Below are 17277 nucleotides of genomic sequence, written 5' to 3'. Positions count from 1 at the left end.
TCCTAAAAAGGTTTCAATGACGATAAGATTTCAGCTGGCCGTATTGTACCGACACGCACTGTATAATTGAACAGTAAAGGGTGACTAAAAGTAAATTGGTCCACCCCTCACGCCTCTAGTGTTGGGAATCGAAAATCTTTGACAGTGGTTTGTTTACACTTCTATAGAAAACAACTGGTGCAAGTTTGATTAAAGTGGTTGATCGCGTTCAGAAATAACGTCAAATGGAACTCGAAAGGAAAATAAAATATTGTGCATAAACACCTGGAAAATCCAGATTGGCCCGGTTCCAAGCTGGCTTAAGTGCTGAAGATGCCGAAAACAACTGTTTGTCGAGTACTCAAAACCTACGAGGAAACCCTGAGTGTGGAAAATAATCAGCGAACCTACGAAAAAAAACTGGAACCAGGGATCGTCAACTGCGTAGCAAGGTGTTGGAGGTGCGTTAAAGCCAACCCCGGTCTTTCGATCCGAGATGTGGCCAGAAGGTACAACGCCAACTTTCAATCGGTGCATAACATCCTTGCCAGGGAAGAATACAAGTCGTACAAAGCCAGTAAACTTCCGAACCGGCACATGAAGCAGAATTATTCCGTGGCCAAAAAGCGTGCAAGGCTCTTGTACGACCGTGTTTTGACGAAACACAAGGGCTGCACTTTGATCGACGACGGAACATACGTCAAGCTCGATTTTAAGCAGCTTCCCGGTCAAAAGTTTTACATCGTGATTGGACGTGGGGATGTGCCAGGAAAATTAAAGTTCGTGTTTGCCGTTAAGTTCGCGAAGAAGGCCATGATTTGGCAAGCAATTTGCAGTTGTGGCCTGAAAACGAAACCATTCGTCATGACGATTCGACAATGACATCCCAAGTTTACATCGAAGAATGCCTGAAAAAGCGTGTATTGCCATTCATCCGCAAGCATAGGGGCAATGTAATCTTTTAGCCTGATTTGGCCAGCTGCCACTACTTTAAGGTGGTTCTGGAGTGTTATGCTGCCAACAAGATCGATTTTGTCCCCAAGCTAATGAATCCTCCGAATAGCCCGGAATTTCGACCAATCGAAAAATGCTGGGCAATTTCAAAACAGCGACTTCGACGAAGCGGCGGGGCAGTCTAGGACATCCAGCAAATGTGGACAAGATGGAAGAAAAACGCTGATTACGCGGGCGTGCGGGCGTTAATGGGCTCCATCAAGAGGAAGGTGCGCTGTAACTTTGAAGTTTTAATAAAAGTACTGTAATGCAATCATTAATGGACTTTTTAAACTTATTGAATCACAAATTTCAGGTCTTTTTGTGCGTACCAATTTATTTTTAGTCAGGCTTTAAAATCAGCACACATGCAAACGAAGCTTTTCCACGTTACACTCCAAAAAATCACAGCTTATTACGAATATTTGGAAATTATGGACGTGATAGCGACACAAGCAAGCGGCACACGTTCGGTTTTATCCTCGAAAACCCCAACGGCTACCAAACGTTTTTCCAGGTGCTATTGTGGGAAATGGGATAATTGACGTGCTGTTCCGGAGTCCGATCTACCACGGTTTGCATCGCTTTCACAGCACTAGTGGCCTGTGCTCGGGCGGTCTTCCTATTGTTTCTGATGGCGGGAGCTAACAATTATAGGCATTTAACAAGCTTTGAGCACATCCGCTGCCGTTCGTCGATGCCCGTGGGATTCGCAAGCGTGACTATGCCAAATGAAACTAATAGGCACTAGGTGGTAGGAAGGGCTTTACTCATAGTGAGAGGTATTCAGAGAATCGATTGCAGCTGGGGTGCTTAAAGCAAATTTTGTGATTGAAATAATCCCTGGAGAGCCGATCATTTTAACTAGACTTTCAATTTATGATGGTTCATTGTAACTGTCTGGGTCGCAAGGTTCGTTGTGAAAACCGTTTAGATGATTTTCCAGCTGCATTCTACAAATTGTGAAACCATCACCAAGTACACTCCAAGATGTAAGATGCACAACAGTAGATAAACACTAAAAAATGTCCATTCCTCTACGGATAAAGCCCTACCCAATGTAGTCGACCACAAGTCAATTTATGAATTTCCCTTTCGTAACCACTTCTCGGCAGAGCCCGAGCAAGCAAAAGGGCTTAAGGTTAACTCGATGGCTTCTTAGTGCCAACATCACCCGAGTGGATCCGAGTGCCATACTTTCTCCTAAGCCTTGCAATTGCCTTTGTAGTTTACCCTCGTCGTCGCATTCGTTTGCATTTCCTTTGGTGTGGAGCAAAATACGCTCCACGCTCCAAGCGGATATAACTGGCCCGTACTCGAGAACGGCATAATGCAACCATTCCATACCGTTCTGAGGAGAGCTGGAGCTTGGTCCTGGTGGGGAAAAACCCCCCGATACTAAATTCTGGCGAGGTGAAGCGTAAATTGAATCTGTACACAACGTACTTATGGGCTGGGAAGATTTATGCGATTCTGTAACAATGCTGGATACACACAAAGGGGATTGTGGCCTGTGTCTTCAATGGAAATTCCATCCGATTTAGGATTGTGAACAACAGTCTAACGTTTCAATTACTTTGAAAAATCGGACGAAGCCTTAAATTAGATGAGTAATTCCTACTTTAATTCAGTACGGTTGCAGTTTTCCCCGGAACATCCCGGGCACGAAACTAATATTTTGTGGCAAACCAAGTTTCAAATGGAAGGGAAAACAAATTCCAAACAAAATCACACACTCAAGCAGCACGGAGTGTGGTGGTGTTGTCGTTTGCCAACAGCTTGGCTCGGAAAAAAGCGGAAAACCCCGTGGTGTGCACAGCATTCAAACCCAGGTTTCAGTTGGAGTCGGTTGCTAACCACATTTGAAAGTGGGAATTCTCACCTGGCGCAAATATTTTTATTTGCACTACAATTTCGCTTTGTCTGGAGCTTTCTGCTGGGGGAGGGGAAGTGGCGACGGTGAAGGATCCCTGGTGAGTCGTTTTGCTGGGAGATGTTTCAAGGTTTTTGTTTGCTTGGTGCATGTTTCTTTTTGTTTGAATTCCAGTTGCAGTTTAAAGTTTAATTTGACTTTAAGGGTGAAGCACAATGCGGCCAATGTACTATGTGTGAATGTGTAGGTATTTCTGAAACTTTCAGTGAAAGTTCAATCAAATTACATATCAAGTAGAGCAAGAAACTATTATAACAAAGCAATTTATTAATTAGTGAAAATTCTGAAGAGGTACGTCCGCTAGAGTACGGCAGTATGAATATGGAATAGAAGTTGAAATTGAGCGAAGGGCCATTAATGTGACAGTACTAGTCAAACGCGCACTCCTTTACATACGAAACTACGTTGCTGCTCAGATAGACAACGTATTGATAATTGGGATGGGAAAAGTACAACAAAATTTAAATGATTCTTTAAGTTGCTTAGAAAAAATAATTAGTGGGAAATGAATAACGATGACTAGTTCATTTTTTTGCAATTAATGCGGACAAAAAATAACCTGCAACGAATGATACATCTAGGAAGATTAATTCTTAATCGGACCGAAATCTCAGACGCAAAAAACGTAAATTTCAAATTAGTGTCAACGATTCGACTGATGATATTTTCCAGAAAATGCGAGTTTTGTGGATATTGTACAAAGTTATAGTCGGGCTAGTACAAGTACAAATAAAAATATTAGTAACCGTAACAAACTCAATAATCGTAAGACTCGTCCGGTCGCTGTGATTGAAACGGAAATAGTTCAAACAAGCTTGCGAAGATGCTCGTAATTTTATGAAAACACAGTTTTGCCACTTTCGCATGTGTTTTAGGATCCGCTGGCTTTGCCGGTCAGCCACTTCCAGGTTTATGGGCGATGGTAAGACTTTCCCCGAACCGTTTCAGAACGTCACACACCGTGGATTTCGACATATTCAAAAATTGCCTGTGCATACCTGCCATGTGGGAGAACGTTGCTACAAAATCTGTCAAATAAAATCACCGGCGTTTTCAGCAAGCTACTCGAACCAAGGATGTTTGTCGCAGACCTCAGTGGGCATCATCCAACTTGGGGCTGTCCTCGTCCGGATCCTAGAGGAAGCATTCTTAAGGACCTACTCGATCAGGAAGACATGGTGGTGCTCAACCATGGAAACCCCATCCAAATGCAGCTTATGTCAGCCACGGCCCCAGAAGTCGCTAAAAGGCCTCGCTAGCGGTACTACGAGGCTGACTGAGATGGGTACCAGGGGACAATTCTGTCCCTGATCCTCGAACGCAATCCGTTAACCATCCCGGATTTTTCTACGTTGATGTTAGATGCTGCATCCGCTACCATACCAAAGACCAGTAGCCTACCTGGACGAAAAGCCCTCCGTTGGTGGAGCGTAGGCACAAAAGAAAAGCCGTTAAAGCCCGCCGGAAAGCTCTACGGACACTTAGGCGAACCCCGAGAGATGACCCAAACAAGGAAGAGCTACTAACACGGTACTGTGCACGGCATATTCAATGCAGAAAAGAAGTGCGAAGGTTTCCCTGAAAGCACCAACGCCTCTCAGTCCTCTGCCGATCTCTGGAGCAGGATTAATGGTCTCGACGCCATTACATGTACAAGCTTACGGAGTTACCATCTCCGAACCGGCAGCCGTCGCCGAAGAACTCGGAGGGTATTTCGCAGAAAATTCGGTCATCTTCGGTTACGGCTGGAAAAGCCTACCCGTACATCAGTCACTGAGTTCAGCTTCCCGCCTGACATGGACAACCTCGAGATCAACGAGCCTTTCTCCTGGGAGAAACTCCTGCACGCACTAAGCCGCAGCAACAGCAAACCTGCGCGACCGGACGATCTCGGGTATCCACTTTTAAAAAAGCTGCCTCTTGAGGGCAAGTGTTGCATACTTGAGATGCTCAAGAAGGAGAGTCTCATCGTGATCATCCCAAAAGCAAACGAAAAAGACAGGGACACATCTAAGTTCCGGCCGATCGCTCTCACATCCTGCATGGCTAAGGTATTCGAACAGATGGTGAACCGTCGACTAAAGATGAACCTTGAGACCAACAGCTTGCTCGACCACCGACAACATGCCTTTCGACAAGGTTTCGGTACGTGCATGTACTTTGCCACTTTGGGGGACGTCCTCAAAGTAGCTTACGACCAGGAACACCACGTTGACATCTCCAAGGCCTTCAACCGGACGTGGACGCTAGCCGTCTTGGAAAAACTTACAAACTGGGGCTTGAAGGGGCATATGATGTATTTCATACGAAACTGCTTGACCGACCGGTCATTCCGTGTATTGGTGGGGAACACTCAACACACACTCCCTCAAGGCTCCGTTATCGCTGTCAAGTTGTTTCTGGTGGCAATGAACGGGGTATTTGACCGGCTACCTGGGCGCATTTACATATTTGTTTACGCTGAGTATGTGCTGATTGTGGCCACAAGTCCCACACAGATCCAAACCCTACAGCAAGCGCAAGCGGCAGTCGCTGCCGTCGTCAAATAGACCGACTCAATGGGTTTCCAGCTGTCCGCCAGGAAGAGCATCCGATGCCACGTATGTCCGCTTCAACACCGAGTCAATAGCACCCAATTACGATCCACGACCAAGCCATCCCAACCAGGAAAACAGTTCGCGTCCTTGGTGTACTGATCGACCGAACGCTTTCCTTCGACCAGCATTCCAACAGGTCAAAAAGAACTACCGCAGTAGACTCAACCTCGTTAAAAACCGCGATGTTCGGTTCCGGGTGGCGTGAGCCATCATCGACAGTAGGTTGCGGAAATTACTTGTATCGCCTCCGAGAAGCTGGTTAGAACCTTTTTTTTTTGCTGAGCTGGTTAGAACCTTAGTACCGGTCTACAACAGCTAGATCCGCATCATATCTGGTCTCCTGCCATCCACTCCAGCAGACGCCGCTGCATCGAAGCGGGTCTTCTTCCTTTCCGGTTCTGCATAAACGCAAATATTACCACAAAAGCCGCCGCCTTTTCCACGAAGACCTCCGGAAACAATTAGATCTTTCTCCTCGACGAGAGGAACAGAGTCCACCGCACGCCCGCCGACATCGACCTCCCCCAGTAGCCAAAGTCGATTGGCATGGAGAGAAAAGTTGGCACTCTTCACGAATACAATTGGACAATCGGATCAAGAACCGCTTCAAAGCAGGGGATGCATCCGTGATTTTGCGCAGATCGGTCGCCGAGTTAATTGGGTCCAACTATGCCTACCACGTACACCGGTAAACCGACGGCTGCCGACCGATAAACGGAGTAGGTATCGGGATTTTTGAAGACGGTATTGCTGAAAACAGCAGTCTACCTCCACAGTGCTCGGTTTTCTCGGCCGAGGCTGCAGCGATCTTCCGTGCCGCTACGACGGCAGCCAACAAACCGATACTTATCTTAACCGACTCACACAGCGTCGTTCAAGCGATCACCTCGGAAGTAACAAAACACCCATGGATCCAGGCGATTATCAAGTACGCCCCACCAAAAACCGTGTACACATGTATTCCTGGACACTGCGGAGTGCCAGGTAACGAGTCTGTTGATCACCTTGCCAGAGCCTGGACATCGGGCCCCAGACTCACCGACAAGGTACACCTACAGGACGTCAGACGGTGGATCATGTGGACCATTCATGCGGCATGGGAGGCCGAGTGGTTCCGCAACAGAGCTGCCTTCATCCGCAAAGTCAAAGAGTCAACTGAAGCATGGAGCGAACTGGACAACCTGAGGGATCAACGCGTGATTTCACGGCTTCGGACCGGGCACACCAAACTCTACTATAACTATGGTGGCCTGCCGTTCCGCACAAGTTGCATCATTTGTGAGTTCCAAAATTTTCGGAAGTTGCTCTGCCTAACTTCCAGCATCAGGGATCTGCCAGGAATGATACTCCGGCCTCGGCAGCACTAGTAACCTTCTTAAAAGAAGCCAAAATCTACCACTTGGTATAGCAGGAATTTTTTTCGGCCGTTGGGACAAATCATCTGGGTGGATTTCCCATTGGACCCATGCCAGCTGAGTTCTGTTTTGTTTGGATTATTCGTTTGACCGGAATTTTCGTTTCGAGTGTGCAGGATCGAATCGCTATGTGCTTACTTTGGTGAAGCCATGATGTAAACAAATGAACTTATCCTGGCAACCAATGCCTGTGATTCTATACACTCTTAGCATGATTCAGTGAAATTTTGAAATGTTTTGCACAATCAATGGCTTAATGGCAGCGGCTGTAATGTGATTTTTTCGTGTTCAACCTTTACGGCCGACGTTTTCATCTTTGGACTTGACCATCTTTAGCGGAAATAAATTTGTCGTCTTTCGTTCACTGAACAATTTTTTACGATTTCAAACTAAAACTAGTCCTGGATCTAAAGGTTGACGATGATAAAACAGTAATCTATACTTTAACTATTTTGTTTGTATAACTTCTGCGTAAATTTAACGATTTTTCATAGTTGAATATGCCAAGTTTCAAATAATAGACTTATAGTTGTCATTTTATACGATATATGAGGAAATGAAAGTATAGAGTTGATAGTTCCTTTATTGACGACAGTGTGAAAATTGTATATAGAGAGTAGAAAGCGAGCAAGGATAGCTTTGAGGAAGGTACGAATCGGGTTTATCATCTCTCTTTACCAAACTCCCAAGTTGGAGAGGAATGGTGAGGGATATCGATGAATACAAAATAAAATAGTTCTTGAAGGATTTCCGTAATTTTCATCGAATTTCCCACATTGCACGGAATTTAGCAAACGTTGCGACCAATACTTCACGGCTTCTGTGAAATCGCGATTCTCCTCTGTTCCTATTGATGTTATTGAAACTGTCCGACAGATCTTTGAACTTCCTGTAAGTTCTCCTAACATTCATAAGGCGTAAAGTTCACAGAGCTTCGCCTGAAATCTCCATTTTCACCTTAACTTATCTGGACCTCCCAAAAGTTCCCTAAATATTCTGATGTTCCAACAATCTTCCTGGTATCCATAAAATTCTCAGAAACCTTGTAATGTTCCTGAAATGTTCGGATAATTCCCGAAATACTCAGAATATGCCATAATGCCATATAACTCCCTGAAATTAAATGCAATTTTTCTTAAGATAATGGGACTGAAGAGCTCTCTTCGCCCTTGAAGTACGCAGGTCTTCTCTTAATATAATTAAACTACCTTAATAAATTTAAACTTATTTAAAGTTCTCCGGACTTCCTTGATGTTTTCGAAACTTCTTAGCAGCTGTTCATAAGCCACGTAGACACTTTACACGAGGGTGTTTGGCGAGTGTCTACGGTCGGTTATCGGTTATCGAATATTATCTACGGATGGGGGGGAGGTCTACACTCAAGGGGCCATCAACTTCATAAATCAGCTAGATTGTAAATACACACTTGAAAAAATAAACCAAAAAATACGTTAATGTGTACACTAGAGTGATGCAAATACTTAAACGATTCCAAATCGGATCCTGACAAACCTCTCAAAATTTGAACCCATTTGGTGAGAAGCTGAGATGGCACAAACCAATTGAAGTTTGTATGGGAATTACTATGGTAAAACCAAGATTTTTGTTCATGTCTCTCTGATAATTCACCATATCGGTCTGCTTGAAAAACTTTCAACTCTACTTGTAGGAAATTTTCTAAGCTACAACTTTGCCTGAAGACCATTTTTTTTATTAAATGCAAGGATCGAAAGTTATCAATGTTTCAATCCGCTGATGTCTTATGATCATGCTCAATCAACTGCTCAGCAGGCAACATTGGTGTTTCTGGGGCGTTGAATAGGACACAAAAATCATGGCTACTATGTCACACTGCAAAATACAGTGTTGCCTACAGAGCAGCTGCTTGATCATGTCATAAGTTTACCAATATCTTAAATAATCAATAACTTTTTCCTGTCTCGTTTTACATAGAAACGATCTTCAGCAAAGTTGTAGCTGAGAAAGTTTTCTATAAGAACGGCTATCGAACTGTTTCGCAGCTCAATATGGAAAAAGGCTAGAAGGCAATGAACAAAAAGTTGAGATTTCCTATAGTAATTTACATGTAAACTTCAAATGGCTTGTGCGTAGTCTGTTTCTAACCAAATGAGTTGTAACTTTGGGAGGCTAATCAGGACCCGATTTGTAACTATTTAAGCACTGTGGAGCAAAAAAGTCAAATTTTGCATCAGTCTAGTGTACACGTTCAAACTAAAATATCTTAAATGGAAAACACAAAAATACCACAAATTTAATACACTAAACTTAAAGAAATACACAAAACATATAAATGCATTAATGCGGAAAATACAAAATACACCGTTTCGATTATGATAGATGAATCAAAAATACTCAAGTTGACAGCCCCTCGTCTACACCCTCACAAAATCATTCTATACCCAAGTATCCACAGGCACGTTATTTCGCCTTTTTGGCAATATACGGTCCTCATCAGAACTTGCAAACACGGGAATAGCCATTGTTCAGCTATATATAGCCAAAAAGGCGAAATAACGTGCCTATGGTTCCTTGGGTATTGTTTTTGAACAGCCCCTCACATTGTTATAGTCCTTAAAACTGCCATGAAAATCAAAGAACACCTAAAATATTCTCACATTTTCCAAATGTTCAATGATGAATGTTGAAATTTTCCTTCCCATTCCCAAACATTTATGAAGTTCTCTAATCTAATATGATTAGATTAATACAAACGCAGCCGGTACGAGAAAGCATCCTGGAAAATGATTAGGTTAGATGAGGTCTTATCATTTTTCTTGTCTAATTGATGTTTACAGCATATCTGAGATATGATATAAACATCAATACGGCCAGGCCTACTGCGTTGTATTTGCCGCAAAGATGATTCTTGGAAATGAATGGGAATATTTCTTGAATCTACAGGGGTGGAAGGATGCGTGGACATACCGTACCAAACGCTCCGAGCTACTATGTGTAGTTTTGTGTAACGTGTAAATATTTGTACAATATTGAATAATCATAAAATAATACAATGCAAGAATCTTACTTTGTTAGTAATGATTCTTTTGCGCTCAAAAGTTTCGTTGGATGGATCCGCTCCTTGTTTATCATGGGGCTTGGGATGCAGTTCCTCGTCATTGCTCGTGGTTATGTTTAGTCCGTTGCGTACGGACCAGATCCTTAGCCATAATCTTGACCGCATCCATCTGATTTTCTTTGACCAGCTTTTTGATGTCGGCGATGATCTTCTTTTCCTGCTGTTCCATTTTCATCTTCTCCCGATCCAAATCCCGCATCGCTTTATTCAGAGCCCGCTGGTTCTTGCGCATCATCTCGTCTGGAGAAATTTTCTTACTTAACAGCCATTCAATTTTGCTGGTTGTTTTCCGGATCAAATAGTGGTAATACTGGTTGAATAAAGTGGAACTTCGGTGGTCTCAGAAGCTAATCTTGCACAAAATTGGATTCTAATTTGTTTTTCTAATCTGACTCTACTTGTTATTAGAATACCGATCATAAATGCACTTGAAAAAAAAACCTTCTTTCGGCCATAAAAAGAAAAACTATTATGCTATCGATTTTCAAAACTGGCTAATCATCTTCAGATAAAATTTGGAAAACCGCGACGAAAACATAATATTCGAGCAATTTGACAGTAGAATTTTTTTTGCGTCCATTTTGAAGCAGAGCACACTTCGATCGTAAACTTTTATGAAGTTCTCAGAACTTTACTGAAATTTTATGAAATTTCCTGGGCATCTCGGAAATTTTTGAAGTTCCTGCAAGGGGTGGTCACTCTACACACTTGTTTTGCGCCAACTTTTTTCTCAGTGTACCTCAGTGTGCCGCAGCCTAGGCCGCAGCTGTACCGGCAGTGCCAAGAAGTCATTGAACGGACTTTTGATTGCTTGTGAATAATGCCTTGTTTGGCAACCCGGTATTTTAACAGCTCTTGTTTTTGTTTTGTTTTTCAATGTTTTAAAAAACGACATGGACTCCAGTTGGGACTACACACTGGATGCATCCGTCTCCAAGGATGCCTGCACGATCCTTCACGCAAACCAAAAATCTATTACAATGAATGTTAGTTCCGTTTCCTATCATCCTCTGTTCATGATCATCGCAGCGAATGTTAGAAGTTGACCTTACAGGCGATGTAATGTTTTTTTGTCTTTTTCATTTATTGTTCTATCTACGCTTTCGACTATACCAGTAAGCTTGTAGAAACGACGCACATTGTAGAACATTGTAGAACGACGCACACACTTGCTTCGAATCTCTCCAGCAGAAAAAGCATACGAAGTCGAGTATGCGAGAAAATGAGCGCTTCATGTTTGCTTTTAGGCTATCCTTATTCAGGAGCATGGAGAGAGCAGTGGAAAAAGCACAGGTCTGATAATCGAAGCGTTCTTGGTTCGAGTCCAGTCGGCAATCGGATTCCTATTTTTTTCGACATAACTAATTTACCTCACTAATACACTCTACATTTTTCGGTCTCCAATTTTCTTGCATTGGACCGCAGCTAGGTATATCGCATCCTCGGTTCATGCGGTCTCCACTAACATCCTCTGATGTTGAATCCCACATAATTGTAAGCAAATCTTACATCCCTCGGTTGGGTGTTCTATCTTCGGCGGAAGGCCGACCCCGCACAACGAACGTCAATCATTAGTCAACCAACTCTTCTGGGAGCCGGCGGAGGAAACGGATTTGCACCGAATTTTTCACCGCCCGAGCATCATCCGTCGGAAAACTGGAAACCAACACCGGCCGGAACACACGTTGGACTGATAAAGAACGCACCGCTGACACGAAACGGACGAGCCAATTTTCCAAGCAAAACTACTTGTCAGAGTCCACCAACCCCTACACCCTGCCGGACAATTAACCACTCCATTCGAGCAGATAAAATGACGTTTACTACCACTCGAACTTTGAAATGAAACATTATTTTGAGATTTTTTCTTCTAGAACCTCGAGAAGTAGCCAACCTTTGTGCGTTTCATAAAAACATAGAAATTAGTTGGTCCAGTTTTGTGAAATCGCTGGGAGAAAGTCACGCCAAAACTGCTTGACAAAGTGGTCAATTCGATCAGCTTCAAGGTCTACAGCGCCTCCAACACAATCGCTTCCCAGGCCAGCAAAAATCGCATTCTCCACTTCTTCAATACCCCACCCGTATGCCGTCCGAGGATCTGCTGCTGACTGCATTCACCACCAAGGACTGCCACCCGTGCGAATGTTCCCGCTGAAATCGGAAAGATTCTCCTCCGGATTGGTCGAGTTCCCGAGCGTAGCCCTGGCGGTGAACACCATCATGAAGTGCAACCACAGCGCGATCGATCACAAATGCACAAAACTCCCGTTCATTATGAAGCTGTTAGTTGGAATTGTAAAAAGGCAGGAGTAAAAATAATTTGTTGAACTATTTGAGATTTTGCCAAGACGGTCCTCCACCATTATATGTTGGACGATGGAATGATTGGTGTAGCAGCTACCGCCATGGATGTAAGTTCGAATGGTTGGATGGTATAGTTTTTGTTTGGTTGTTGACTTTTTGATTAAAACTCAAGCACCGCTTGTCGTGACCGGCCCAAGTTTTCCAGCGTCGGCCACGGCTACACGAATTAGCGATGCAGCTCCCACGGGTGCGGCTGCTTCCAATGCTGCTGCTGCTTTAGTTGCTGCTGCTGCTGTTTCTTCTGCTGGTCCGTTTCCTCTAAAATTCGTAAAAAGACGGACCAACAGCAGCATTGGAAGCAGCCGCAGCCGTGGGAGTTGAATCGCTAGTTCGTGTAGGCATGGCCGGAAACCTCGGTCAGGTCAAGATACCGCAGTTAGCTGTTCTTCGTCTGGGAGGAAATGTGGATGCGATTGCCGTCGCGGGTGTAACGATTTTGAGAATCCATGGCGAGACTTGGTGGAGATTCACGGTTGTTTTGAAAATAATTTGACTAGGAGTGGCAACATCAATAACATTTTGACACATGCGCACTGCGCAGGTGCAGAAAAGTTTCAGTGTTGCTAGTAACTTTAGAGATCATAAAGATTGTAACCATGGGTGCCAAACAACGCCAATGACTGCACCCGGGTGTGCCCAAGTTTGATTTTGGCACACTGTGTAGAGTGACCAACCCCTTGTATGAGTCACAATCAGCGATTTGCTGAACGCTGAGTGAGTGAGTGAGTGAGTGGGTGTGTGAAAAATCGCCGATTGTGACTCTCATGAAGTGAAATAAACAGGTTTAATATGTCAAACACATTCTTTGCAACCTCTTCCTGTAAACTACACGCAAACCAAAAATCTATTACAATGAATGTTAGTTCCATTTCCTATCATCTTCTGTTCATGAACATCGCAGTGAATGTTAGAAGTTGACCTTGCAGAAGATGTAATGGTTTTTTGCCTTTTTTATTTCGTCTTCTGCCTGTGCTTTCACCTGCACAAGCAAGCATTTACCTTGATTTTTATGTATAACATGATAGAACGACGCACACACTTGCCTCGAATCTCTCCAGCAGAAAAAGCATACGAAGTCGAGTGTGAGAGGAAATGAGCGCTTCTTGTTTGCTTTTAGGCTATCCTTATTCAGAGGCATGGAGAGAGCAGTGGAGAAAGCACAGATCTGATAATCGCAGCGTTTGTTGTTCGAGGTCCAGTCGGCAACCTTTTTCCTATTTTTTTTTCGATATAATTCATTTCACTCACTAATACACTCCACATTTTTCGGTCTCCAATTCTCTTGCATTGGACCGCAGCTAGGTATATTGCATCCTCGGTTCATGCGGTCTCCACTTACATCCTCTGATGATGAATCCCACATAATTGTAAGCGAATCTTACATCCACCGGTTGGGTGTGCAAATTCAAAATATGATCATGGCATCTAATTATTTCATAATAAAAAAACATAGTTTTAGCTGAAATGAGTATTTGCAACCTTGATTGTAACCAGTGTTGTAAGCGAACACCGTAGTCGACGCATTTTCTGTGATAATTGGTTGCCTTTGCTTCTGACACTTGCAAAACAATCAAATTACAGTACCAAACTAAAATGTCATATAACAGGCTCTGTCATACGACACTGTTGCCGAAGACCGTCACGAATGTATATATTTTATTTTTTCACATAATAAGAGCTGCTGATGTTGTGCTTGTACGAATTCTGAAAATAGTAAGCAACGATGTCCTATTAATAACATTTATGATCAAAAATGGTATAATTTACACCAAATTGAGGAATTAGAACCGTTTGTGTTGTGTAAGAGAGAACCGTTTGTGTTGTGTAAGAGAGACGACCGTAGAGCATGGGAGAACGCATACAAACAGACTGTCGCGCACGACAACGAAGCGAGTGTAGTACAAAATGTCAACCGTTTCAACCCCTGAATGTACCCACAAAAATAACCATGGTCACCGGATACCGGAGACATTTCGAGTTTCCGAAGAGTTTGTCTGATGTGCTAAATTTGTGATGTCATTTTCTATAGGATGCCCATTAAAATTTGATATTTTTAGTAAATACACAGAAAGATGAACCATTTCCAAAGCGAATGATGCATCAAGAACTGAAATTGCTCTTGAAATCGCCAAGGGGTACCCTCAGGGGAACATGTAGCAGGGAGCAATTGCACTTCTACACCAAAACATGGCATACCGCATCTCTGTCTAAAATAACGCCTAATCTGTCTGTCAATGATGTGCCGAGAATTCCCAACGGGCCAATCAACATACTACTAAGCTACCTATAAACGAATAACAGTCCTATTGGAAAAGGGCATCAAGCAAAGGTGTGACTGTTATACCATAGCATACCATAATTAGTAATGGTTACGAGTTCAAAATTCATCCCGGACAAGCCACGATTGACCTGAAACATGTGAAACGGACTATAATTGAAAAACAGAATGGTACTTGACGCTTGGGGAGATGAAAGTCTGCTGACAGCGCTGGAATGTTGAAATGAAACTTGATCTGATCTGGGACAGGCATTTTTATGGAATTTAATGTATATTTTTTTCAATTCAACGAGATTATGTTCATTTTCAATTATGCACTAAATACGAACAGAATTTGTTTCAAATCATGAACGCTGCCGAAAGAGAAACAAATAGACTCAAATAATGTTCAACTTTAATTTACTAACAGCATTGTTTCCCCATGACTACAGCTGGCTGAATCATGAAAAAAAAAGACTGCAACTATTGTACCTACCATCATCATCTAACACACTCCTTGTATGGCGGGGGAAATTTACACCCCGTTCATCCAGCAGGGTAGAGTTTCCAGGAAGCGAGAAAAGGGACCCTCTGGCGGCGAATGTCATATATCAGAGCGGTGGTGACACTTCACACGATGCTGATAAATTGAGTCAATTTTTGTTTGATGCCAAACTCTCGAGCAACATGATGCATGCACGTCGTAGAGGTTATGTGAGTGCAGTGTGTGTCCTGGGCATTGTTTCAGCAATTGCACAAGCTACACGGACGGTCGCATGCGGATTATACAGCTCCGGTCGTATGGGAACGTGTGTGTGACGCTTGCCAGAGTGCAGGGACGTAAATTTATTAACCCTAATGGTTTTGGACACCTGAGAGCGTAATGAAATTTATTTCCGGATGTCATATCACTAAAAATGGCTTTCCCGAACGCTGATGGATTGCGTTCGTTTGTTGGAATTTTCCGGTTGTTTAGCGCTATTTTGAAATGATGGTTTTTTATTTCTTCCGGAAAAAGTTCGTTACTGGATTTGAGATTTCAATTCCGTGCGCGCCACCACCACCCGGAGCGTGATTGAGCGTTTCGATTCGATTCGTGTTTCTGATTAGACGGTTGTGTAAGATTTTCACCTCCAACCGGGCCGTCATCAGTACAAAAGTGACGATGGAATGAGCGCGAGTTGAATGTCAGGAACCGGTCGTTGTTTGCTCGGTGATGAATGTTGTTCGTTTTCTTGAGACGTGCCCTAATAGCGCCGTCAAGTTCCTCTGATTGTGAAGCATAAGGGAGAGTGGACACACTTTTCTGTTTTTCACTTTGGATATATCTCAGCCTAAAAAATCACAATTTCATGTTGTTTTCGCTTCTAATAAGCACACTTAGAAAAAATCATGTAAATTTAGGTGATCTGAGAGTGATATATACGAGCGTCAATTTTGACATAAATTTGAGTCATAACAGACGGGAAATATAACTTAATCAAAGGTACTTTTCATCGAGCAACGAACTTTTCAGTCTCGGAGCACTTAATATTACATGACATGTTTGTTTACGTCTAATCCTTTATGTCAAAGATTGATTCCGTCACGTGTAAAATTAATTATTTCTAAGTGTGTGGTACGCAGTTTTAAACATTGAGGGTTACTTGATCCCTAATGCTATTTAATCTTAATTTTTACACACATGTGAACATTTTGGGGGTTCATGTATTTCCAATCTGAGTTTCACTTTTTTAACATTTATATCTCAGGTTAAAGTCTCCCCAAACTGAGTTTACAACTTAAAATAAAACTGATCAAAAAATCACAAACTTTGAGCTGTCATAAGCATATTCATTTTGAATGAACATGCAAAAACTTACTTACATGAAGTTGACTTATTGAGATATTTGAGTTTTGCCACTTTTTTAGAATGTTTACTCAAAATTAAAAAAGAAAAATAACGTGGATGATTTTTTGCCAAAATTGTTTAATTTCTAATACTAATTTGTCTCAGACGTCATTTCGATTAGAAGTGCCGTTTTCGTACTACAATTTAATGGAAAATTACACATATGGGTGATAATATTAAGTTTACGTTAGGATAACGTTGAAAAATTGAGAAATGTATCGCTTCAGTTTGAGAAGCAGTTCACTTCGCAACCTATGAACCATTCTGACGGCCCACATTACCGTGCAGGTGACGTGTGGTGGCAGGGTCTGTTTGATGTTTATAAAGTACCATCAGTTAAAACTGTATTTTTCAGCTTTATCTGGTGTTTCTTAGAAGATTATCATGTTGGTGTACGCTGATTCAAAGAGTAAATGGTATTAACATTGAGCTGTCCATAGTTGGGCGTTGCTGAACTTGTGATACTTGCACAACATTTCATGTGAATACCAAAGTAACCATATAACCACAAAACAACTTTAAATTTAGGTTCAAAGTGAGACAATTCCACTGAGATATGGTTAGTTGGGTATCCAGATGAAACTATTACTTTAAAAAACTAATCCTTGTTGTATCTCATTTTCGTTTGCATTTAACAATGTTTGATATTACTAACCGCACCGAGCCTTCATTACGGGTGGTGAGCAAACCTGAAGTAGATGAATATGACCATGAGCCCCTTCTCGGAACGAGTGTATTGTAGAAGGACCTG

General features: G+C 42.6%; 1 protein-coding gene across 1 annotated transcript; it reads left to right on the top strand.

The window, feature by feature from the left end:
• The first annotated feature begins 6171 nt into the window (after positions 1 to 6171).
• Positions 6172 to 6869, top strand: LOC135714075 (uncharacterized). Its single transcript, XM_065237346.1, has 2 exons — positions 6172 to 6190; positions 6244 to 6869. Exons 1-2 carry the CDS (start codon positions 6172 to 6174, stop codon positions 6867 to 6869), a joined length of 645 nt encoding a protein of 214 aa, XP_065093418.1.
• Positions 6870 to 17277: the final 10408 nt, after the last annotated feature.

Source organism: Ochlerotatus camptorhynchus, unplaced genomic scaffold (genome assembly GCF_037179485.1).
Source record: "Ochlerotatus camptorhynchus isolate MF236.1 unplaced genomic scaffold, CSIRO-AGI_Acam_v1.1 ptg000605l, whole genome shotgun sequence".
NCBI classification, from domain to species: domain Eukaryota; kingdom Metazoa; phylum Arthropoda; class Insecta; order Diptera; family Culicidae; genus Ochlerotatus; species Ochlerotatus camptorhynchus.
Note: the sequence above shows the minus strand (reverse complement) of the source record. Positions and strands in the feature narration are given on the sequence as shown.